The sequence below is a fragment of the Elephas maximus genome, chromosome 25, assembly GCF_024166365.1.
Source record: "Elephas maximus indicus isolate mEleMax1 chromosome 25, mEleMax1 primary haplotype, whole genome shotgun sequence".
NCBI lineage: Eukaryota > Metazoa > Chordata > Mammalia > Proboscidea > Elephantidae > Elephas > Elephas maximus.
The window spans coordinates 36,761,739-36,785,170 of NC_064843.1; the positions used below are offsets into that span (position 1 = coordinate 36,761,739).

At 46.0% G+C, this 23,432-nt stretch overlaps 1 protein-coding gene across 3 annotated transcripts in view; it reads right to left on the reverse strand.

The window, feature by feature from the left end:
* Positions 1 to 23,432, reverse strand: part of DNMT3B (DNA methyltransferase 3 beta) — a 42,985-nt gene that overhangs the window by 15,046 nt on the left and 4,507 nt on the right. For all 3 annotated transcript variants that reach the window (XM_049869552.1, XM_049869553.1, XM_049869554.1), the window contains exons 2-9: positions 11,073 to 11,235; positions 10,010 to 10,071; positions 7,959 to 8,063; positions 5,569 to 5,694; positions 4,738 to 4,947; positions 3,638 to 3,796; positions 1,677 to 1,784; positions 475 to 619 (exon numbers count right to left, since the gene is read on the reverse strand). In XM_049869552.1, coding sequence (XP_049725509.1) covers positions 475 to 619; positions 1,677 to 1,784; positions 3,638 to 3,796; positions 4,738 to 4,947; positions 5,569 to 5,694; positions 7,959 to 8,063; positions 10,010 to 10,071; positions 11,073 to 11,229 — 1,072 coding nt within the window. In that variant the 5' untranslated portion in view covers positions 11,230 to 11,235. The remainder of the gene's footprint in view (positions 1 to 474; positions 620 to 1,676; positions 1,785 to 3,637; positions 3,797 to 4,737; positions 4,948 to 5,568; positions 5,695 to 7,958; positions 8,064 to 10,009; positions 10,072 to 11,072; positions 11,236 to 23,432) is intronic.

Here is a 23,432-nt window from a genome sequence, read left to right on the forward strand (position 1 = left end):
AATGTACAGCTTGTTAGACACATCCCAGACTTTAGGAGAGGGACAACATGAAACCACACATGTCAATATGTTAACCACGGGGGATATCTTGTTCTGGAGGAGGCTTAGGGTTCTTGTTTTTAAATTAATACTTTCCAAGTTCTTTATAATAAGCAAGGCTTTACTATTTTTTCCTTTAAACAGTGTTAGTTAAGATTCTACCTTGAGCCCCAGATAACTGAAGTTTTCAGGATAGACTCCATCTCAAAATAGTACGTTCTTGACTTTTACCAAGAAAGTGACCAGGGACCAGATAAGGCTTTAATGCCCCTGCACGTGCCCTGGATGATTTGCTTTTCCATAGTCCTAGGGTTCACAGAAACCCCCAGAGAACTCATGGTTTACTCTGGTTGCTGGAAAGCTGGGGTGGGGGTTGGGGGTTGCATTTCCCAAGTGTTCCTCCCACAAGCAGCAGAACCAGGGACTCATTCCCACCTGGTTGCTTGTTGTTGGGTTTGAGGCCCTCAATCCCAGTGGGCTTGAAGCCCCCATGGGCCCACTCCAACATGGGCTTCAGCTGGTCCTCCAAGGAGTCTCCAGGGTTGCTGGGGAAGGTCTTGCCAGCTCGCACCCTGGCTTTCTGCAGAGACAAAGGAGAGTCTGATGAACAGGAACCGTGGCTTCTTGCCAGGCCACACTCAGGGACCCCCATCTGGGGCCAGCATTCCCCTTTACACTGGGCTTTCATGCCAGACAGCTGCCCTGGGCTGTGGTATGTGACAGGGAGGTGGGGCCTGTACAGGAAGACAGGCAGGAAGCCATGACGGCAGGGGCAGAGCTAATCTTCCCATGAGGGTGCCAACTATGGAGCCTCCCCCTGCAGGGAACTTGAGATGGTCAGCACATTCCCAAGGGCAGAGGAACCAAAATTATCTCCAAAACTTTTAGGAGAAGCCTGGGTCAGCATGGTCTACTACCTCTGCACCTTGCGACAGCACTGGATTTCTTTTAAGTCCCCTGAAAAGATGGGGAGTTCTATATCAGAAGAACCATGAGGATTCAAATCTAATTAAGCTTGTACAACACTTGACAGAGGCTGGCTCATAAATACTAGACAAAAGCCATTGATCTTTCCAGCTCCATGTGAAGGGGGAGGGAGAGAAAAGAGCCTCAGGGTTCACAAGGGTTAATAACACCGGCCAAAGATAAGGGAAGGGGACAGATGACCTCAGCTACCTAGCCACGAGACAAAACCACATCAAGTAAAAGAAGGAGGTTTTGTGGTTTCTGCAAAAGCATATCAACTGATACGAATATTGCCACCCATTTCACAGTGCTCCTCCTTCGCTCAGCTGGCAGTACCAGCCACCTAGCCATGCTGGGAAGTCAGGGGGAAATCTCATGTCCCTTCATTGTCTTCTAAGCAAATGGGCTTTTTCGTAATCAAGCATGTCAGGCCACCATAACGTTCGCAATGAAAGCCTCCCTGGTCGGCCTGCACCTCTAAGCCCATCAGGCCACCACCATGTTTGCATTGACTGCCTCCCGGGACTGCCTGATCCCTCTACACCCATCTTGGCAACACTGTAGTCTGAGCTACCTTTCTGTGGATCTCTTAAATAATAATAAAATAATAAGTCTGCAGTGGCTGCACTCTGCTCTTGGGGCCAGGCCCTCATTCCCCACTCCAGTGTTACCTCCAGGGCGTGGTACATGGCCTTCCTGTAAGAGACCAACTTATTGAAAGTGGCCAGGTTAAAGTGCTGGCTGAACAGCCCCAGGGCCACCAGCTTGTCTGCAGAGACCTAGAAAAGAAAGAAGTGATCACCACCCACCAACAGCATGTGTCTGTAGAGTGTACAGCTCTCACATGTTCACACCCTTTAATAGAGGATATCTTTCAGGTGTCAATTCAAAGGGGGGGGCAGGGGAAAACGGCAAAAAAAAAAAAAAAAAAAAAATTCAATGGTGTAGATTCCCCTGAAGGATTCTATACACAGAAAAATGGTAGATGAGACCTTCAAAAGAAATGTGGAAAAAGTATGATATTCTGGGTAAATTGTATTGTGTATCTTCAGAGCAAATTATCCACATGGTTCCTGATGTGAGTCCCACATAGCTAAGGCCTGAAATTCTCTGTGGGTGCTCCAACATGGGGGTTTTGTCCATGTTCTCCTGCCTGCTTGCCCTCCTCCTTTCTGAGCATGGGGAATATTAGGTGTAATGAATATACTATTTTAACCTTTCATTAAAGTGTTAATTTAATGTATGCTTAGAGAACAGTGCTTGGCAGAGTAAGCACCTTTTAGTTGTGATGTGTTAATGTCTACCTTCCAGTAGAGGCTGAAATCTGTGCTCTCTGTATAGGACACCCCTTCCCACTCAAATCCCCAGGCCATGCATGGGTTGATGGGGTTGCCAGTGGGAAGAGAGAGAATTGGGTGTTCAGGGATGCAAAGCAGAACTGAAAGAGCTAGGTGATGCACCATTCTCCAAAGAGTTCTCACTCTTAAGATACCCTCTGATTTGTACCTGTGAGCCCATTTTGCTTGCAAAGAGAGCCCAACTTCCCTTGAGTATACCACCACCATTTGACCTTTGAAGAAACAGGCTCAACATATTTCTTGGAACCACAGGTGGAGCTCACTACAGTGGTAGATTCCTATACACTAAAACGTAGACACTGTTCAAAGCCAAAATCTCCCAGTGCAACACAGAAGTGTGCTGGGCAGGGCACAGTCCAGGATTGGGGCCCAAGAGTCAGGCCCCACATTGAAATTGCATTCCACAATGCAAACAGACCCACACTGCATCCTATTAGCATCAGACCCTATCTTGCAAAACACATTTTAATGTCTCATGAGGCCAAGCAATTAATTACAACCATTAGGCCTCGACCCATCTTTCATTTCACAGAATTCATTGCCCACATCCTGAACTTAGATGCTCAAGAAAAGTACAGCCACAGGACAATTGTGCTTCAGCTCCCCCTGCTGGCCACAGAGAGCATCTGCCGACTGTCTCAGAGGATCCAGGCCCTTGCATAATTTCAGTGTGTTTAATTAGCCTCAGGGAGTGCAACTCCTTAGAAAACTAGAACCTCAACTTGAGGCTGAATCCCAGGGATGTACTAGATGGTCATTCTAACATCTGCCTCCATGTTGGTTCCAATTGCTCTGCCTCCAGCTTGCCTTCTAACCTGCCTTAAGTACCTCACACCTAACTTCTCTGGGCCTCTGGGTGGTGAGGGTTGGACTAATACCTCCAAAGGAGATCGATCTGATAGGAACAACTGGGAAATCTCAGATATGTGCCTTCTACAGAGTATTAAGAACCAAAGCACACTCCGTAATACACAAAAGTGCTTAAGTTAAAAATGATTAGCTTAAACTGGCTAATACCAATAATCAACAACCCAGTCCTGAAATAAACCACTCCGGCACCAGGTGACCTTAAACCCATCTCCAGGCCCACTGGGAAAACCCCACTCTCTCTGGGGCTAAGAGATGCTCAGCAGCGTCCCTGTTCCTGTCTCTTCCACCACGGCAACACCCACCAGGAGAGAGCAGGTCTTAAAAGGTCATGTACCAAATACAAAAAAGTAAAAACCTATGCATCTACAGGGCCCCCTTGAGAGCCTGCCTTGCCCTGGACTCACCTCTGAGAATTTGCCGTCGCCAAACCACTGGACCCAGCGCATGCCGGCAATGGCCTGGCGCTTGGAGGTAACTTTCCAGGACACCACCATGGCGGGCCACCAGGAGAAGCCCTTGATCTTTCCCCACACGAGGTCGCCTATTCCAAACTCCTTTCCATCCTGGAGGGAGAAAAACCAAGCGAAGTAACTCCAATAATTAGACAGACAACCAGGATCAAGGAAAAACACTGCCTACTCCATTGATATCAATAGCAACGGCCTCAACACCCAACCCATAGCTTCCATACTGCACTGACAGAACTCTCTGGGAAAACAGTTGTGACATAAAGTGACGCCAAAAATACACACCTACCTATCAATGTGTTATGGATTAAAGATTATGTGAGAATTGATTAAAAATATAAGGGGCACCGAAGAAGGCAGGATTGTTTGAGGTTGGGTGTTTCATTGTATTATTATAACTTTAACATTTAACCTAGCATCTGGGAATGGAAAGATGACAACTGAATATTCACATCAAGACTGAAAGATCACAGTAAAAAAAATAACCTAGAAATTACCAGCATAGGGGACTGGATGGTCTATTACAAAGCCACTAAAATGCAACAAAAATTTTTGGCCCTCTGCACACAGTACTATGTTAAAAAGCTTGCTGTAGGCTGCGGAGATAACTGTACTTACAGTGTGATGTCCTAACTAAGTAATGTGTGTCAAAAATGGATCCCTACACCACCTCAAATTCGTGCATAAGGAGGCTTAATACAGCCCTGCTTAAGTGAAAAATACAAAAGCTCAATTGGTTATTTAATGATGGTACAAAAACGCTTACTGGATTATACAAGCATAAAACCATGGGGCAACTCTACTTCCTAATTAAAAAAAAAAGCCAGTCTGCCTTCTTCTATGTACAATGATTCTGTTCATGTATACAAACCTTGTACAGGTATCTCTACACATAAATATAATATTTAGAACATCAGAAGTCAGGTGGGTAACTATGGTGTTTGAGTTATGTCTGGGAGTGACCTCTTGGTAACTTGCTTTCTGTTCCCTGCATTCGGCATTTGGCTGCCCCGGTGGGAAGTCCTTCCTTGTCCTACCTGATACTCAGTGCCGTCTGTTTCTCTACCCTCTCCATCCACCTGTGGTGACTCTAAGTTCTCCAGATGGCTGTCCTGGATGAGGCTGTTGTATGGGGTGCTGCTGCTCTGGGGTGTCACATCATCATCTGTGAGGTCAATGGTGAGGTAGGGGCTGGCAGGGGACAGCCACGGTGTACCTGCTGAGGATGTTGCCCGTCGTCTCAGGGACTACAGACAGAAGAGCACAGAGTTGGGGCCACAACAAAACAGGCTGGTTACCAGAGACCAATGGTACCACCAACTGCTTCCCGGACAAGCAAAAAGAGTAAAGAATTAAGTTAAACAATAAAGAGACCAGCAAGGACTGTTTTTCAGAAAGAAGTATCCTGTAAATGGCTGGATGCTGGAGAAAGCCATCATAACAACTTGTTAGACCAGAGACAGAACTGAAATGAAGGCATAGTGATGGTTAATGCCAAGCTCGGAGAGGATCACTGGTTTAGGTATCTGCTGTGCACCCAGCCTTGGCATAAGAGTGGAGAGTGCTGTAACGCTGGGGTGAGCTTATACAGTCAAAGGAGACATACCAGGGAGATAAGACAGTTCTGAATGCCAGTGGCTCAAGTGGGGCAAGTACTCAATCAGCAAGGAATTCTGCACAATTCCATTTGGAACATAGTCAGGAGAGAAACCATCAGGCTTAAGAGAAGCATATCCAGAAAGGAAAAGCACGATCCTGAAAATAAGATCAGCATGAAGAAAGGAAACAGGTGATACACCAGTGCAGTAGGTAAGTCAGATCTTCTGACTACAGATGAGGGCAGGGGTCTGGGCATCTGGGGGACCAACCCTGGTAGCTGGGAACTCCACTGGGGACTCGTCCACGTGATTTCGGCCCTGCCGGCCTCGGGTGGAACGTAGGGAGGGCCTGTGCCTCTCCCGTCTGGAGGCACTGTTGCTATTTCGAGTTCGTACCTGGAATCAAGAGAGTATAGTCATGCGTTGCTTAACGTCCACTGTATGTCCTGTGTAATAGGATGTTACGTGATTTGGACATTGTGTAAATACCTTATTATACAGTTAGCAAAGATGTATGGAATACTCTAGTATACTTGTATTGCCTTAACAGCCAAAATACATATACACAGTACTGTATTTCATCCTTACGGATGAAGGTTTTTTCAGGCATTCACTTCCAGAATAAGGTTTCTTCCATATTTAAAATTTGCAGGGGCAAATAACCTCTCTCTACAATTAGTTTATCTACGGTTTTGACAAAGTCTTCTGCCGCTTTCGCATCAACACTTGCAGATCACCACTCATACTTTCACATCACATTATATAGTGGGATGTGTTGTCTGGAGCGCTTGAACTGCCCAGAGTTGGCACTAAGCTTGATATTGTAGTCTGGTCCTGCTGCTTCTTTAAGCATCTTGACCAAGTGTTTTTTTGTGCCTTAGCAGTTATCCAGAAGGTGCCGAGAGGAATTCGCTTTTGTGTATGTTTCTCAATCCAGGTCATTAGCAATTTCTCCATATCTGATGTGAGTATCTCTCACACTTTCATTAGCCTTGTAGCTTTCAGTGGAGCTAATCCTTTAACAGCTTGGGAAATTTTTTCTTTGTTTTTGAGGATCATGGCAATTGTCAAGTGTCACATGCTTAAATCGCGATCAATAACATTCACTGATCTTCCACCTTCATGTTGTTCAATAACCTTGTTTCACCTCCAAATTGATATTTCTCCTTTGCCTCTTACTTCTATTATCACTAGCACTGGTTTTGCTGCATTTGGGAGCCATGATGCACTTCACAGTAATATTTTCAAAAGAAAATTAAACAGAAGGAGAAAGCTACAACACTCAAGACACACATGATATGAGATTGGATACTGCCGCCTACAAGTCAAAGCATACACTCTTATACGGTAAACCTTTTATTTGTAAATAGTAAAAGTTCACATTAAAATAATCATAGGAAGTATAGCACAGCACATACATAAGCCAGTAACATAGGTGTTTATTATGACTATCACAACATGTATTATAGGCTACTTATCTACTGTACCATTATACACCTGGCAACACAATCACTTTGTCTACAAGAGACGTGAGATATGCACATTGCTTGTAGGAAGCTGTTGCATTCCCTATACCTGGTCATATCCACTATGTCGCATTCTCAGGATTTCTGAACTCTTTTATAACCTTATTGGACCACGGACATGTATGTGGCTGGACGTTGCGTGAATGGACCTTATGCAGTGCATGACTGTAGAAGTATAGAGCCTTAGGTGATTAGAGGCATAGGGCCCGTGGCAGGGGGCCAGGAAGATCTGGCTTTGAGTGTCGCCAAGGACACATGGTGGCCTCAGGTCTACGGGGTGTGAACGAGATAGTTAAGTTATATGGGTACTGCAGCCTGATAACACCCCACCCAGAAATTCTCCCTTAGTGGGATAAAGGTGGTATGATGGCTAGCAGTGTGCCTGAAAACCCAAAACAGATCCCAATCCCCTGTTCATAACAGGCTGCATAGAGTCTTGAGATTTGGCCAGCTGAAGCTGGCACCTGTGAATTAGACTGAAAAATAAAATCCATGTTTACTCTAAACCAAACACATTTCTCCAAAACCAGACATATGGCTTCCAGAAAGTTCTGGATCATCAAGATGGCCAAGAAGCCCTCAGACCGTTCTTTCCCAGCATGGTGCAAATTTAGGCATTGAAGACCTGGGTTCAAATCCTGTGCTCAACAGTTATTGTATAACCTTGGTTACGTTACTGAAATCTTCTCATCTATAAAGAGGGGCGATAGGAATTCCACAGGACTGCTGTGAAGCTGAGATTATAAACCACACCTGGAAAAGTCATTAAGCGTCAGGTTGGTCTTTAATGGGCTAGGTGACCAAGAGCATTAACTGCCTTCCCAATTCCAGGCCTCAGACTTTTCTAGAAGTCACAGAATCCACCTTGAAGTGATGGTCTCTAGTAGTTAACTGGCAGCCGAGCCATCCACCTTGTAAACTCTACCACCCCCGGGTATTTACAAGAAAATTCCAGGAATGAGTTTAAAATCTGCTGTGCGAAAGAAAATTTTCCAGAAACTCAGTCCGTGAGCCTAATTTCAAAATATTTGCTCACCTCTCTTCAAACTACTCCCAGGGAGAGCCAAGACATAACAGTTTTTTTACTCAGGTCTGAGTAGTTGGAAGTGCCGTGGCTCAGTGTAGGGGACTTACAGCTGGGCTTTCAGAACGAGTCCTGGTTTCACGGAAGAGTTTTGGCATCACTGGTATGTCAGCACCATCTCCATCTTCCCCTTCATCTCCGTCACCCGTCAGATCCTTTATAAATGAAACAATATAAACTTTTAAAACGTAATTAGGAAAAATCGCATCATAAAAAAAAAAAAGAATAAAATGAAAAGTCAGTCATACTGAAGCCAATCACAAGTATCAAGGCAAGAGACCTAAGTATATTTAGTTATACACCTGTCCCAAAAACCTATTATGACAGAAAACTACAGGATCATGAATTAAAGCTGGGACTGCAAGATAAAATCTCAGGGAAATCAGAAAACCAAAAATGAAGGAATGCAAAATGTCAATCTTTATACGTTTATTAGACTTAGTTATGCCTGGGGGGAGAGACCTGGACCATTTTCACTATTCAGAGGTTGGGAGAAAATGTAGGCTAATTGCTCAAGGGAGATTCTTGTTGACAGGATGACCAGGAAACAATGCCAAGTGCCCTGCAACATGTCATGAATAAGCCAAATGTGGGTCCCATTCCTCACAGCAATACCCAACACAAACCAGGCACCAAAAAAAAAAGAAAAAAGAAAAAAAACTGGAGTGGTTGAGTGACCAGGAGATCTAGCCAGTGGTGTTAACTTTTTTCTCCACTTGCCAACTGTGTGACCTTGAATGAGTCCATTCACTTGTCTTTAAAATTGAGATACTAATGAAACAATTAAAAGGAATAACCTCACGTATAGGGCACCAGGTTTGCAGTCAATCAAATCACGCATACCAAGCACAGAAGAAATCCTCAAAACAGGCAGTCGCTGTTACTAGAAAAAAACCTACAACAGCCTTCCTGACCCTGTGATCCAGTTCACTGTCTTAGTTGTCCACTGGCTCTTATTCTTCATCTTCTGAACCCCCACCAGTGGCCCACCAGGAGGATGGCAGGGCCACTTTTTGTTCACCATTTTGTCCCCGCTGCCTTTGAAAAAAGTAACCACATTGATAAAGCGTCTATTAAGATTAGAAAACAGAGGCATAAATAACATAAGGAATAATAAATACATAATGGAATAAAATGTAACTTTGGAAAACACTGATCAAGAAATAGAAACCTTAACACATCTGTAACTATTAACAAAATGCAGTGATTATTAAAAATTCCATGAAAGAAGCCCAAGGAACCTGTTGGCACAATGGTTAAGTGTTCAGCTGCTAACCCAAAGGTTGGTGGTTTAAAGCCACCCACTGACTCTACAGAAGACCTAGTTGTCCGCTTCTGTAAATATTGCATCCAAGAGAACCTATGGGGCTGTTCTTCTGTCACATGGTATATAGTCTGTCTAAAATTGACCAAATGGCACCTGACAACATCCAAACAAGCTCGTCAAGTTTTCTCCAACTTGCAACAAAATCTTGAGGCTACATAACCCCAGTGTCAAAACCAGACTGACATAGTAAATAAAATCATATATACATTTCATTCCTGGAAAGATGATAAAGTAAATAATTCAAATTTGAAACACAGCATGACCATGTTGGACTTATTCTAGAAATACAAAGATGGTTTCTTATTAGATAGCTCTATAAATTGAGGGAAAAAAAAATTTTTTTTTTTTTTTTTTTGCAAGAAGCATTTCGTAAAACAAAACTTTCGTTATTTAGCAGAAAAACTTTTCACTGATAAAACTTTGCATATTAGAAATTTTTTAAAAAATTGTTATCATTGAGTTGATTCCAACTCACAGCAACCCTATTGGACAGAGTAGAACTATCCCATAACGTTTCCAAGGAGCAGCTGGTGGATTCGAACTGGTGACCTTTTGGTTAGCAGCTGAGGTCTTGACCACTATACCACCAGGGCTCATATTAGAAACAACAGGGCATTTTTATCATGATTGTAAATATCATCCTACATGAGTTTGTTAGAGTCCCTCCTGTGCTTCACAGCGTTCATATTTGACAACATTAAGTGAACCTCAGGTTCCATATTTGATAAATGCTAAAGGAAACTTCCCTGAGCCCCCAAAAAGGTGAGACTGTACCTGAGTATAACTTAGCAGGCTGGAAACTTCCCTCTTGGATAGTCGTGAGCTTGATCGGCGGCCTATGGAGGGAATAAGTCCGTTTGAGGAACGGGCAGCCTCCAGCCATATCTTCCCTTTCCTGACAGGGGCTGTTCTCTGTGGCCTCCTCTGGAGGCCGAGGTCTGGGATTTCCCTAAAGCACTGGCATCCTCGGGGATTAACTCTTAGACCTTCAGCAACCCTAGTTCCCTTGGCATGCCTTGTTGCCTCAGTTCCCTGTATTTATTCATGCCTATATAGGAACAGGGCAAAGGGCCAGGCACTTAATGAGACTGCATGCTGAGGGCACTAAGGGTAGGTACCAAATTCATTCCAGAACAGCGCTGCCCAACACAGTGGCCACTAACCCCATTTAAGACAACAATTCATTGCCTGTCTTCTTAGCCACATTTCAAGTGCTCAATGTGTCCCGTAGCTATTGTAGTACAACAGTACGGAACATTTTTCATCCTCACACGAGGATTTGTTGGATGGCGCTGTTCTGGAAGAGGTCTCAACAACAGCACGGAACAATACAGGGGTTTCCAGACCAGCTGGGTCAGAATCTCAGTGGAGGGGAGCCCCAGTTTGTGCTGAGGGGAAGATAGCAAAGGAAGCAAGCCTCAGAGCCTCCCCTCCTTGTCACAACCCCAGTCCCACCTCCTAAGGAGAGGGGTCCCACTGCAGAAGGGCTGGCAAAGCCCCAGCCTATGCTGAAAAGCCCTATCAGACTGAAAAACATCAGGGGTCACCACAGCACCTCTCTGCAGCCTCTTGGTATGATCCTCCTCAGTGTTCCAGCTGAAGGGACAGGGGAGTAGGGGGTGATAAGAAAAAGGTTTGGCTCTGCCTAAACTATTACAGGACTGTCTCTTCCCTTCCCCTGGGGGCACGGGGGTGGGCAGAGGCTCTGAGAGACCAGACCCTCTCCCAAAAATAAATTGCAGAGCCTGCTGGGAGGCTTTCATCCCAGCGGTGGTCTGTAGTGATGGCATACCATGTCAGCACCTGAGCCCACCCCTTACTCCCCAGGCCCGGCCACCTCTGATCTCCGGGGTGCCAACAGCCTCCAGGATTGGGGGCGAAGGGGCGTCCTTGGAGTAGGAGGACTGGTCGCTGCAAGCCCCGTTGGTGATGATGGAGTCTTCCCTCCTGCTGGCATTCTCCTCTCCGTTGAGCTGTCTTGTGTCTCCCTTCATTGTTTCCTGTGTGAGAAGGCCAGGCTGAGTAGGGTAGAATGGAAGCAAGAACATGAGGCAACACACACCCCAACCTCCCAACATTGGCTTTATGCCCTTAGGCTGAGACAGGCCCCTGAGATTCTTATGGTGATACTCCTGCCCAAGGACCCCACCCAGGCTGCCCCCATAGCCTGCCCCCTCACCAAACTCAGAGGCTCAGGACTTGGTTCCATGTGCCCAGGAAGCCCCAAAGGCTCAGAAGCCAGCACCCAGGGCAGAGGAGGGGGCTGGGACTGGGGTCTGAGGCTTAGGTTGTGCTATGCAATTAGCTGGCCCCTTCAAACAATGCCATTTAGGACCCGCCTGCCTGCCGCCAGCCCCTGTTCCCTATGCCCCGGCTCCCTCTCCCTGCCCAGCCTCTGCAGGGCCTCAGGAAGCCAGTGCATTATTTTCCCTCCTGACCCCTTTGTTTGCTCTCTCCCTTCCCCTCAATCTCCAGGTCCTCTTCCCACCCGCCCCCTCCTCCCCCACAGAACCATTTCTCTCCTCTCCATGGCAGCACAAGCCCCTCCCCAGCCCATCCTCGGGGACCCATTGGTCTGCTGGCCTGTCACTCACTCCCCTCCTCCCTCACCAGCTGAAGCTTGGAGTCCTAAGTTCCCAAGAAGGGACTGGGTGGGGGAGGCACAGCAAAGGGCTGGGGGCAGTTAACAGGAGGGGATGCCCCTGGTCCAGCTAACTTCCACCTCTGGAACTTGGTCTCCCCACTGCTGGCCCTCCCCGTAGCTGCATCATATCTGAGACACTGGCCCAGGTCTTTGCTATGCAGCTGATAGGCTATATGACCTTAGGCCTGGCCCTCCGCCTAGTACAGGGTGGGCACTTAACTACATAATTTGCTTTATGTAAGAACCTCAAATATGCATCCTTCTCTCATTAAATCCTAATGTGATTGTGTGCTCATTTTATAGGAAAGGAAAAGTGATGTGCACAGTCTAACTGTGCCATAGGGTCTTCTAGGCCGTAATCTTTAAAGGAGCGGGTTACTAGGTCCTTCTCCCATGAGGGAGCCCTGGTGGTGCTGTAGCTTATAGCTTGGCTATTAACCAAAATATCAGCAGTTTGAATCCCCCAGATGCTCCTTGGAAGCCCTATGGAGCAGGTCCTCTATCCTATATGGTGGGTCACTATGAGCTAGAATTGCCTCAAGGGCAACGGGTTTGGTTTTTTTTGTTTTCTCTCATGAGTCTCTGGGTGGGTTCCAACCCCCAACCTTTCAATTAGCAGCAGAGTGCTTAGCCTTTAGGCCACCAGGGTTCTACACCAGATTAGTAAATACCTCCGGGGTATAGAATGCCAACTCAAACCAGAACTCCAAAAATTACTATCATTACCACTTGACCTACCCTCAGTTTGCAAAGATAGAGCCTAGGTACAGGGTAAGGGTCCCACGCTCTTACCTCTGGTTCCCCTCAAACAGCATGAGGTCATTAGCCCCACTCTCCAATCCTGGAACCCTGCCTGGAAAACTTTCCTAGCAACTGGCCGCCAATCCACTTCCGGCCCTTCCTGCCTCTGCGACCACTCGCACGGCTCCGGGACTTACCAGGCCATACCCAGATAGAGCATGCTAAACTCCCAGGGTAACTTCTGGAATCAGTACCCGGGGCAGTGAGCTACAGTGGCGCGGCACCCACCAGGGGGCGCTGTGGGACTCATTGTAATGGGGCCTATGGTGCCCCCAGGTGGAGTTGCAATTTGTCACGTGCGCCCCAATTCCAACCTATGCACCTGCCCATCCCCCCCAGGCATGAGAGCAGGGCACCTCAACCAAAACACCCAAACCTATTAGAATCAACATTGTAAGACAGAGTTGAACTGCCCCATAAGGTTACCAAGGCTGTAAATCCTCTCCGGGAACTAGTGGTATCCAACCACCAGCGTTTCAGCTCGTAGCTGAGTTCTTAACCACTGCATCACCAAACTAAAACCAAATCCATTGCCTCGGGGTAGATTCTGACTGATAGCGACCCTTTAAGACAGAGTAGAGCCACCCCATAGTTTCCAAGGAGTGGCTGGTGGATTCGAACTGCCGACCTTTTACTTAGAAGTTGTAGCTCTTAACCACAGCGTCACCCAAAAACCAAAACCAAACCCACTGCCATTGAAGAGATTCCAACTCATAGCAACCCTATAGGACAGAGTAGAACTGCCCCATTGGGCTCTCAAGGAGCACCTGGTAGATTTGAACTGTCGACATTTTGGTTAGCAGCCATACTTTTAATCACTAAGCCACCAGGGTTCCCACTACATCACCAGGGCTCCTTAAATCTATTCTGATACATGGCTACACATGTATGTCATTGTGTGTATCTGTGCTCCACAGGGTTTTCAATGATTTTTTATTCCGTATTCTTCCGACTCACAGTGACCCTATGTACAGAAGGAAACGCTGCCCAGTCCTGCGCCACCCTCATAATCCTTATGCTTCAGCCCATTGTTGCAGCCACTGTGTCAATCCATCTCATTGAGGATCTTCTTTTTCGCTAGCCCTCTACTTTATCAAGCATGATGTCCCTTTCCAAAGCCTGATCCCTCCTGATAACATGTCCAAAAGATGTGGGATGCAGTCTTGCCATCTTTGCTTCTAAGGAGCATTCTGGCTGTGTTTCTTCCAAGACAGATTTGTTTGTTCTTTTGGCAGTTCGTGGTATATTCAATACTCTTTTTTTCTTAAGTACCAGTAAATCACCAGGAAAGGAGCCTGGTGGCGCAATGACAAAGAGGTTGGCTGCCAGTGGAAAAGTCGGTGGTTTGAAACCCACCAGCCACTCAGTGGGTGAAAAGACCTGGTGATCTGCTCCTGTAAAGACTTCAGCCTAGGAAACCCTATGGGGCAGTTCTACTCTGTTCTATAGGGTTGCTACGTGTGAAAATCCACTCGAAGGCACACAAGATCAATAAGCCTTTCTTACAAGGTACCTCTGGGTAGACTCAAACTGCCAACCTTTTGGTTAGCAGCCAAGCTCACTAACCATTTGCACCACCCAACTGGTAGGACAGCTATACCTCTGTTGGTCCCTATGTGGCCCAGGGACAGCATTCTTGGGCCAGAGGCATCAGTCTCACCTGGAAGCTGGTTAGCACCACACAAGTTCAGGCACCATCAAAGACTTGTTGAATAAGGACCTACATTTCAGCAAGATCCCCACGTGATTAATATGCACATTAAGGAAGGACCACTAGGTTTAGGAGTGTGTGCCAAGTTCTAAAGTTATACACTGACACACAGCATAGCATGGAATTATCCACCCCACATGGTTCAAGATGGTTCACAAAAAAACTCTGGTGACAGAACTTCAACACCAGAGAAAATAAGATCCCCACACCAACCTCAGAGGATGGAGGATATGCCTGACCCAGCCCAGCTACCTGCTTCTCAAGCCTGTTTTTCATAAGCCCTGACCCGGAAGAACAGGCCATGTGACCTACTGCTAGTTCCTGTGAGGCCCAGAGGGCAGAAAACTGCTGGTGTGTGGTTCAGAGTAATTATTAATTCCGAGCATTTCACCTCAGGCCAAGCAAGTGTATTAAGTAACCTGCACAGCCTGGCCAGGAGCTGTAGCAGGTAGCTGGGTACCAAGTCAGAAGGTAAAATCAGGGGACTAGTCTTCCCTCTCATCTGGGGCCCAGGGTTCTGATCTGTGGCAAGTTTCTCAGGCAACCCACTTGTTGGACCCCAGGCAGACTCTAACTGGATCAACAAAAAGTCAGACAGGAGTCTCCTAGCCTTGACCAACCCAGATGGGCCCTGCAGCCCAGATCTGCCAATGATTAACCACCTTGGGCCTTCTTTAGGACCTCAGCAGTGCCTCCCTGCCCACCTACCTGCCAGCTGTGGGTGCATGAAAACCTTCCCTAACCACATCTCAACATTCTAGAAAAACATCCTACCCCAGTGCCAGACTCAGCGGAAGTAGAGGAAGGTTAAGGAAAGGCTGTCAACTGTTTAGACGCCACCAGCTACCTAGGTGCCTGGAGAGAGCTGAGGAGATGCTCTCCCTCCTGGTGCATAACTCAAGAGTGTGTTCATAAATTGAAAGTTCCTTCTATTTTTTTTTTATCCCTTGTGGTACCCTGGGTTTACAATGAAATTGAGAACCCTTGCTTCTTTACTGCTATGGCTGCTCACGTGCAAAGAGCACACACCAGCTTCCAAAACCTCCATTCTGACTGAGATGTGCATCTCAGTTCCTGCCCCCTGTCCACTCTACACAAACCAAACAAATTCAGGCCCAGCAGTGGGCTGCTGCAGTTCCCTCTGCCTTAAAAACCCTAGCTCAAAAGCCAGGAGTGTTTCTCTCCTAGGCTTCTCCAAAAAGGCATTCTCCAGCCCTCTTCCCCCACTCAACACACTCCTCATAAACACGTTGCCCTCAAGTTGATGACTCATAGTGACCCTACAGGACAGAGTAAAACTACCCCATAGAGTTTCCAAGGAGCACCTGGTCAATTTGAACTGCCAACCTTTGGGTTAGCAGCCATAGCTCTTAACCACTACGCCACCAGGGTTCCAGACACCCCTCATGTAGGTATACAAATCCTCTCACCTCCTAATAAGCTAACTTTTTGCAATGCTTACTACTATGTGCCAGGAACTATCCTGTGCTTTATCTGTATTAACTCTTCTAATCTTTAAATATGGTGAGTATTGCTATCCCTATTTTACAGATGAGAAAACTGAGACAAGAGGTTATGCAATGTAATACACACTTGATTAATGTTTTGTCAACATACTCAAATCAAGATCAAACCAAAACAACCCACTGTCACCGAAAGACCAGAGTGGTAGGGCTGAATTCATTGCCCATCAAGTGGATTTTGACTCACAGCAACCCTATAGGTAGAGTAGAACTGCCCCATAGGGTTCCTTCGGCTGTTAATCTTTAGGGAAGCAGATTGCCTCATCTTTCTTCCCCGGAGCAGCTTGGTGGGTTCAAACACTGCCCTCCTTTTTGTTAGTAGCAAGTGCTTTAACCACTGCGCCACCAGGGCTCCTAAATCCAGTCTGGCGAAGTTAAATAAGAACATATACATGCTCTTGGTAAGAGGGAGAAATTAGCACCAGTGACTGGTGTGTGAGGGAAGATACAAACCTCCAGCCCCATCTCTTTCCATGCACTGCAGTCTGCTGTCTAGTGATTCAAGATTGGCACGTACCAGATAGCGTGGCCCCCAACAAAAGCCAGCTGCTTTATCTGGTGAGATCATTCTAGTGCTGGAGGATAAGCTAGCTGGGTTACTTCACTGAGATGTGGCACGACCTTCCTATGGGATTTTTCCAGCATGGTTGACAGGCTGCCTTTAGAATTGTGTACCCTGCCACCCAGCTGTTCTACCATCAACAGGTGCGAACTGGGTCCCTACTGTGTAAGCTGGACATTGCGCAAGCATCACCCTTAATACCCCACCCTCAGCTGAGTTAATTAAGTCACCCCGCAAAGTGGCAGGGCCAAGACTCACACCCCTGCAGTCTAGGGCACGTGCCTGTAACTGCTGTGCTTCCGAGGCAAGGCAGACAAGAATTATATAAGTTAGGGACAATGCATCCATCCCAGATGCTGCAGAAAACTTTATGGCCAAAGGACATGATAAACCGGAGTGTTTGCTTTTGCAGGAGGCTGGTGCCTAGCTGTGTGATGAGTGGGGACCTTTGACCCTTTCCAAGAGGCTGGGGTCTAGCACGTGGTTCCTGGATGGGCAATAGCCCTGGGCTGAACAACTGCAAGTCCTGCCTGCAAGGTACTGCTTCATTAGTGCTGTGGCTCGTGCCCCAACTGAACCAGGTCAGACATGCTCAAATGCAATGTGACAGACAGAAGGGTGGCTGGTACCCCCAATTAGACTCAGGGAGGAAGCTGAGGGACATCCCCCACCACCTAGCTAAAAAGCTGAGAACTGATGTTATCAATTCTCTTCGGGCTGGCAGCAGAAGAGCCATTTCACAGTACCTTGTAAATGTTAATTGCATTAATTAAACTTCACAATGCAAAAAGGGGGGGCAGTGGTGAAGGAGAGCAATAGGAAGGGAGCCCCCTTTGGCCTCCCAGCCCCATCCCCAGCCCTCTGGGTCTTAGAAATTTGGTAGAGTGGAAAGGGAAAGACTGAAAGATATTCCTGCCTCCCCTACTTAAAATTCCACAGCCTGTGGGAGGGAAATCTAGATTCCTGAATCCTCCCTTGAAGGCTCAAATTTTTCTTGGCTGTTGCCATTGTTCAAGCCCAAGATCCCACAGGTATAGTGGAGATGCAGTGTTTACTACATCCCTCACAAGACTGAGACCAAGCTCCTCTTATTATACCATTTTACAGATGAGGACATTGAAGCTCAGAGGCAGTGGATTCCTTACTCAGTTTCAGCACGTACAGCTACTAAGAGATGTAGTCTTATATCTAACCCAGGAGACAAGTAAATAGGACAATCTTAATACAGTGTGTTAAGTGTGGCTGAAGTTAAGCATGGGGCAGGGAGGGTGAATGCAGGGAAAACACCTCACCCAGGTGATTGGTGGTGGAGGGGGAAGCAGCATCCAGGCATAGGGGACAGCAGGTACAATGGCAAGGAGCTGATTATAGGCCACTCACCCATAGGACTGGGAGCAGAGCACAAGGTCCCAGTTCAGTGCCTTTGCCTGATAAGGAAAAACCCCACAAATTCCAGAAAAGGTCAGATTTACAGGAAAACAGAAAAGACCCTGAATGGTTTCCTCAAACCTCAGTTTCATCGTCCTGGAAATGGAGTAACTGTACCTGATTTTCTGTGTAGTTGGTGCTAGGGATCGGAACGTAGATAATAAAATCTTAAGACATGCAGATTTCACCATCCAGCTACCCTCACCTGCTCTGCCTCAAAGAGAGATCAAGCAACATCCAATCTCTTCATCCGCAGTGACCCAGGTGTTTGGAGAATTGCTCACCGCTGCCATCCTACAGGAGCACTGGTGGTGCACTGGTTAAGCACTCAGCTGCTAACTGAAAGATCAGTAGTTCAAACCCACCAGCAGCTCTGTGAGGAAGACATGGTCATCTACTACCATTAAGATCACAGCCTTGGAAACCCTATGGGGTAGTTCTATGCTGTCCTATAGGGTCACTAGGAGTTATAATTGGCTCTACTGCAATGGGTTTTGGTCATCTTACAGTAAAAGCTGATACTTGACATATTAATCAGAATCTCTAAGAGTTGATCCAATTTGGAGGGGAGGAAATCACACATGTACAAAAAGTTGGCTATACAAGGAGGTTTCTTCTGGAGCTGTTCATAATAGCCAAATATCAAGTATCAATAGCCACCGAGGTTGGCCAAGTATGGTCTGGAATAAATTTATTCCTGGAATAAAATTGTATACCATATCCTATACCATTCACGGTGGAGAGGGGGAACCTAGGAGCACACAAAAGATCTGAAAAGGTATAGCAACATCAACTGGGGTGGCAATGAGGTGTAAGAGTCTAAAATGATTTTTAACCCTATATACACAAAATGCAAGCAACCAGCCTCCTTCCCCCACCACTGGTTTGGGAAACCTCTGGAAGTGTGCTGGGATGGAAGAGGCTGTCAATAACAGAATGAGTGAGGAAACATGAGGTACAGAGGATTCTGGGAGTGAGCTATTGTGCCCATTCTTGTATCCATCTGCTCCTTTGCAAAATCAGAGCCAAAAGGCCCTCTCTCCCAAGGGGGGCCTAAGGGAAGAAAGGAGGCCAATAAAGCCAGCCCTTCAGCCTCTGGCCCTCACAGAAAGCTGCACTCTGGGACCTCTGCCCAAGATCCTTAAACTCCGTCCATTGAAATAGCAACCCAACAGCACCATCTAGAATGCCACGTGTCCAACTGTACTGCTAGGAAGCCACCCAGCCCAAAGCTCTCGCCACAATGTATGCAACGATGCTCGCTGCAGTCTTGTTTATCAGCAAAAACTACAAACATCAATAGAAGACTGGCTATATGAGTTATGATGCAGCCATACTAGAGAATACTACGCTGAGGGGCAGAGAATGAGGTAAGTATTGTCACATGAGGCTATGTTAAGTGACACTTAAAAATCTACATAATACAATTCCACTTGTTAATGAGGAACCAAACCAAAAAAACCAAACCCATTGCTGTCTTGAGTCAATTCCAACTCATATCAACACTGAAAAACCAAAAACCAAACCCAGTGCCTTCTGAGTCGATTCCGACTCATGGCAACCCTACAGGACAGAGTAGAACTGCCCCCACAGAGTTTCCAGGAGTGCCTGGTGGATTTGAACTGCCAACCTCTTGGTTAACAGCCGTAGCACTTAACCACTATGCCACCAGGGTTTCCTAGCAACACTATAGGAGTGTAGAAATGCCCCCATAGGGTTTCCAAGGAGTGGCTGGTGTATTCAAACTGCTCTCTTCTGGTTAGGAGCCAAATTCTTAACCACTGCGCCAATGTTAGCAGCTGTATTTAGCCATGTTCCTCTAGCATTTTCCTTAACTGTAATGTCATCTCTCTCAGGAAGGTGGCATGTGGGGGAACTTGTTGCCATAAACTCACTTATCTTTCACAATCAGAAAACAGACTTAAAAACTCCATTGCCCATGAAATGTCTTCCCTGGAAATTGGCCATTCAGGTGTAATAAACCTAAACTCACTTGTATATATGGTGGCAAGTAGGGAATCTGATTTTTCCCCATAAGGAAAGCCAGACAGCTATAACAACTGGTATGTAGTAACTCCAACTCTCATATTAAGTTCCCTTGTACACATAAGAGTCCCAGGGTAGTTTAAACTAGTAAGGTACTTATCTTGTAACTATTCGTGTACTTGGCTACTAATAAAGATTGGAGGTTCAAACTTGCCCAGAGTTGCCTCTGAAGGAAGGCCTGGCAATCTACGTCCCAAAAATCTGCTACTGGCAACCCTATGGAACAAAATTCTACTCTAGCTCGCAAAGGGTCAGCAGGAGTCACTGTCATTGGCAACCGGTTACTGGTTATGTACTTGGGTCTCCCTGTTACGTTTGGTATTTATCCCATGCCTCTACTTTTAATCACTATAGCTTCATAATGTTCATAGTTGCGAGGGCAAGCTTGCCCACCGTATTCAAAATTTCATTAATTTCCTCCTTTAAAATTCTTGAGCATCCCTAAGCTTGTGTTCTTACTTCTGACTCCTAGAGTTCTCTTCCTAGGGAGATTAGGTCTGCACACAGATAAATTTAGACAGTATTCCTAGGGAGGGCTTTCAGATTATATCCACCATAACCATATTGCTAAGGCCTTGTATATTACTCAAAAAATATATATTTTCACACAGTATAAAGAACTATGTGTATAATCAGCAAAAAAACGGAATGTTAAGGTAAAAACTCACAGATTTTAATGTTGAATACTGTGATTGGCTTTAAGAAAAAAAAAAAAAGAAGCCTTTGTTATCACATTAAACCACTTTAAAAAAAACTGTCCACAATTAACTTAATTCCTGGAGTTGAGGTCAGCTCACTTCAACATGGTCGTGAGCAGACCTGCAGCAGTTAGAGCCTGCTGGGCAACCACATACTTCAGGGCATCTTAACCAACACACCTCCAGCCTCCTGCCAGTTCTGCCAGTTCAAGGCAGGTGGAGGCAGAGGGTCTTGGAAAGAAATTTTTGACAAGTTTCATTTCCCATTCCACTCCTTGCTAGTTGTGTGACCTCGGGTTATGGTGAGGATTATGTTTAAAATTGAGCAATTACTCTGTACTGTGCTTACAATATGTAACATCCCAACAAAAATGAGGACACTAGGGCTCTAAAGCAAACTGTAAATTCACCCCAAGTTCTCTGGGGGAACCCTGGGCTTAGCCCCAGTTTTGTCCAACTACTGACAGAATTCATTTGAATCTTATTATGTTCTATTTTTGTCAGAGTAAAGCTTTGTTACCTGCCTCCTGGGGTCGGCTTGAGGACTGAGGGGACACATAGCACAGACATTCAATCTCGACCACATCATCTTTCCACAGAAGTGGGGGCCTGTAGCTATATCACTGGGATCCTCTTCGGTGGTCCCTCCTTCCCAATCACTCAAGTATAATGAAAGAAGAAAGGCCTTTATCCTGCTACACTTCCAGGTCTAGGCCAGGCACTTGGGAATCAAGGGCAGGCAGGCCGTAGCTTTACCCCAAAACCTATACTGCTCTACACCAGACAGCCTTTTGCCAGTACAACAAGATTTTGCCTACACCTCCAATTTTTATCAACCTATTTGCATGCTGCCTCCCCCATATAACCTAGGACAATCCAGAAAAATCCCTGCCAATAGCACCTGCTTTAGTTAACACTCCCATTCCTCATCATGTCTCTGGTGATCTGGTTCTCTTTCACTTACCCTCTCCATGTCTCCTCTGGGTTCTAGTGCTGTAGCTACATGAAGCCCAGGCAAGTAGTGCCTGGCTTTTGCTACTTTAGACAAATCACACAGCTTACAGTCAGAGCCAGTGTTTGGCACTGTGCTGGCTGCTGGGGACACAAACCAAGAAGGCATTCGTCCCTACTCCAGGAGATGGGAATCCATCTGAAGCTTAATTCCAGCCACAGCTCTGGCCCAAGCATGCCCACTTCCAACCGGAATCCAATGCTGCTGGACTCAGAAATGCATAGGAAGAGGCCCAGTTACCACGGAAGGCAGGGCTGCAGGGAGAAATGGAAGGGGATCATCCAGGATGAAGGTCTAGATACGAACGCAGGGGAGAGAGACATCAGACTGGGACAGAGCACAGGGAGGCAGTCAAACTGAAAACCTCCAGCCACCTTCCCCTGCAGCCAGGCCTACCTCCCAGAGGCTGAAAGAAGAGTCCCCGCTCTGGAAATGAAACGGACCTGATAATCAGATTTTGGTGTTTGGGAGACCCAAGGTCAAGTCCAAGTCACTGTCCACCAAGGAAGCCCACCAGTTTTCAAGCCCTCAGCTTTTTAGTCCCTGTCAAGTATGGAGATAAAGCTTGAAACTTAAAAAAAAAAAAATTAAAAAAAAAAAAGATATTTAGTTGAATTGTAAACTTTCACTTAAAGCACAATTTTTAAAAAAGGGAAAAAAAGATATTCAGAACACTAAAAACTAGAATATTCTCAGGAAGATAAAGATGTTGCATGCATAAAACAAAATGAGGACACCATTAAAAACAGAATTTAAAGAACAAGAATTTTCAAAACACAAAGGATAAAACTTCAGTATAGGTATTGGAAGCTGAGGACATCACCGAGAAAATGGAGATAGTCAAAGGAAAACTTCAGTCAGGGTTAGGAGACTCAGCATCTGATTAATAAGAGTTATATAATGACAGCAAAGACACACGGGAGGTGATTGTCCCAGGAATTCCCTCAGACTTAAGCTAGGAGGGTCTAACCATGTCTCCCCGTCTTCCCCACCTTCCTCACACCTGGTCAGCCCCAACCGCTCCCAAACAGGAAATTAATCAGAAACCTTTTCCCACTGACATCTGTTTCTCTCTCCCACTCTTCAACTGTCATGTTTTTGAATTGAATTACTAATTTCCAACCCAAAATCTTTCAATGGCTACTGCTCGCCCACAGTTTTAATGGTTGTAAAGACAGATCATTTTCTGGAAATTTTAAGTTTGACTCCAAGTCACAAAACTAAAAAGCCCCCCCCACCCACCCACAAGCCAGCGGCTACACCAGGGCAGAAGCCATAGGCCATATAGTCGGTGTTGGAATGAATGAAAACCATCTGCATGTGAAGCTACAGGCAGCTTTCGTGAGGCAAGATGGTGAAATTACAAGGACAGAAGCCAATGTTGCTATTTCCAAATGATTTTTCCCCCCTGCTCCCCAGAACTGTCCTGTCTGTCCACCTGGAAAGCCAGCCTCAACAGTGATTTCACTGCCCTCTCCAAGGAAGACTTCGTTGATTGAGCCAATTGTCCTCGCCACCCTGTAAAACAGGTTTCATCCTTTTACAGCCTTGTATTATGATTGTTTTTCCTTGCGTCCGCGTCCCTTTGATTGGTCCTGTCTACAGTGATTACCTTGGGGTGGCATCTGAAGACAATTTGAAAATTGCCTTTCCTTTTTAAATATTCCAGTTTCCTACAAAGAATTCTCATTCTTTGCTTATTTCCTGGAAAACCTTCAGGAATGCTAACCAGGTCTATAATTCTCCCTAGAAGTAAATTATCACTTGTCAAC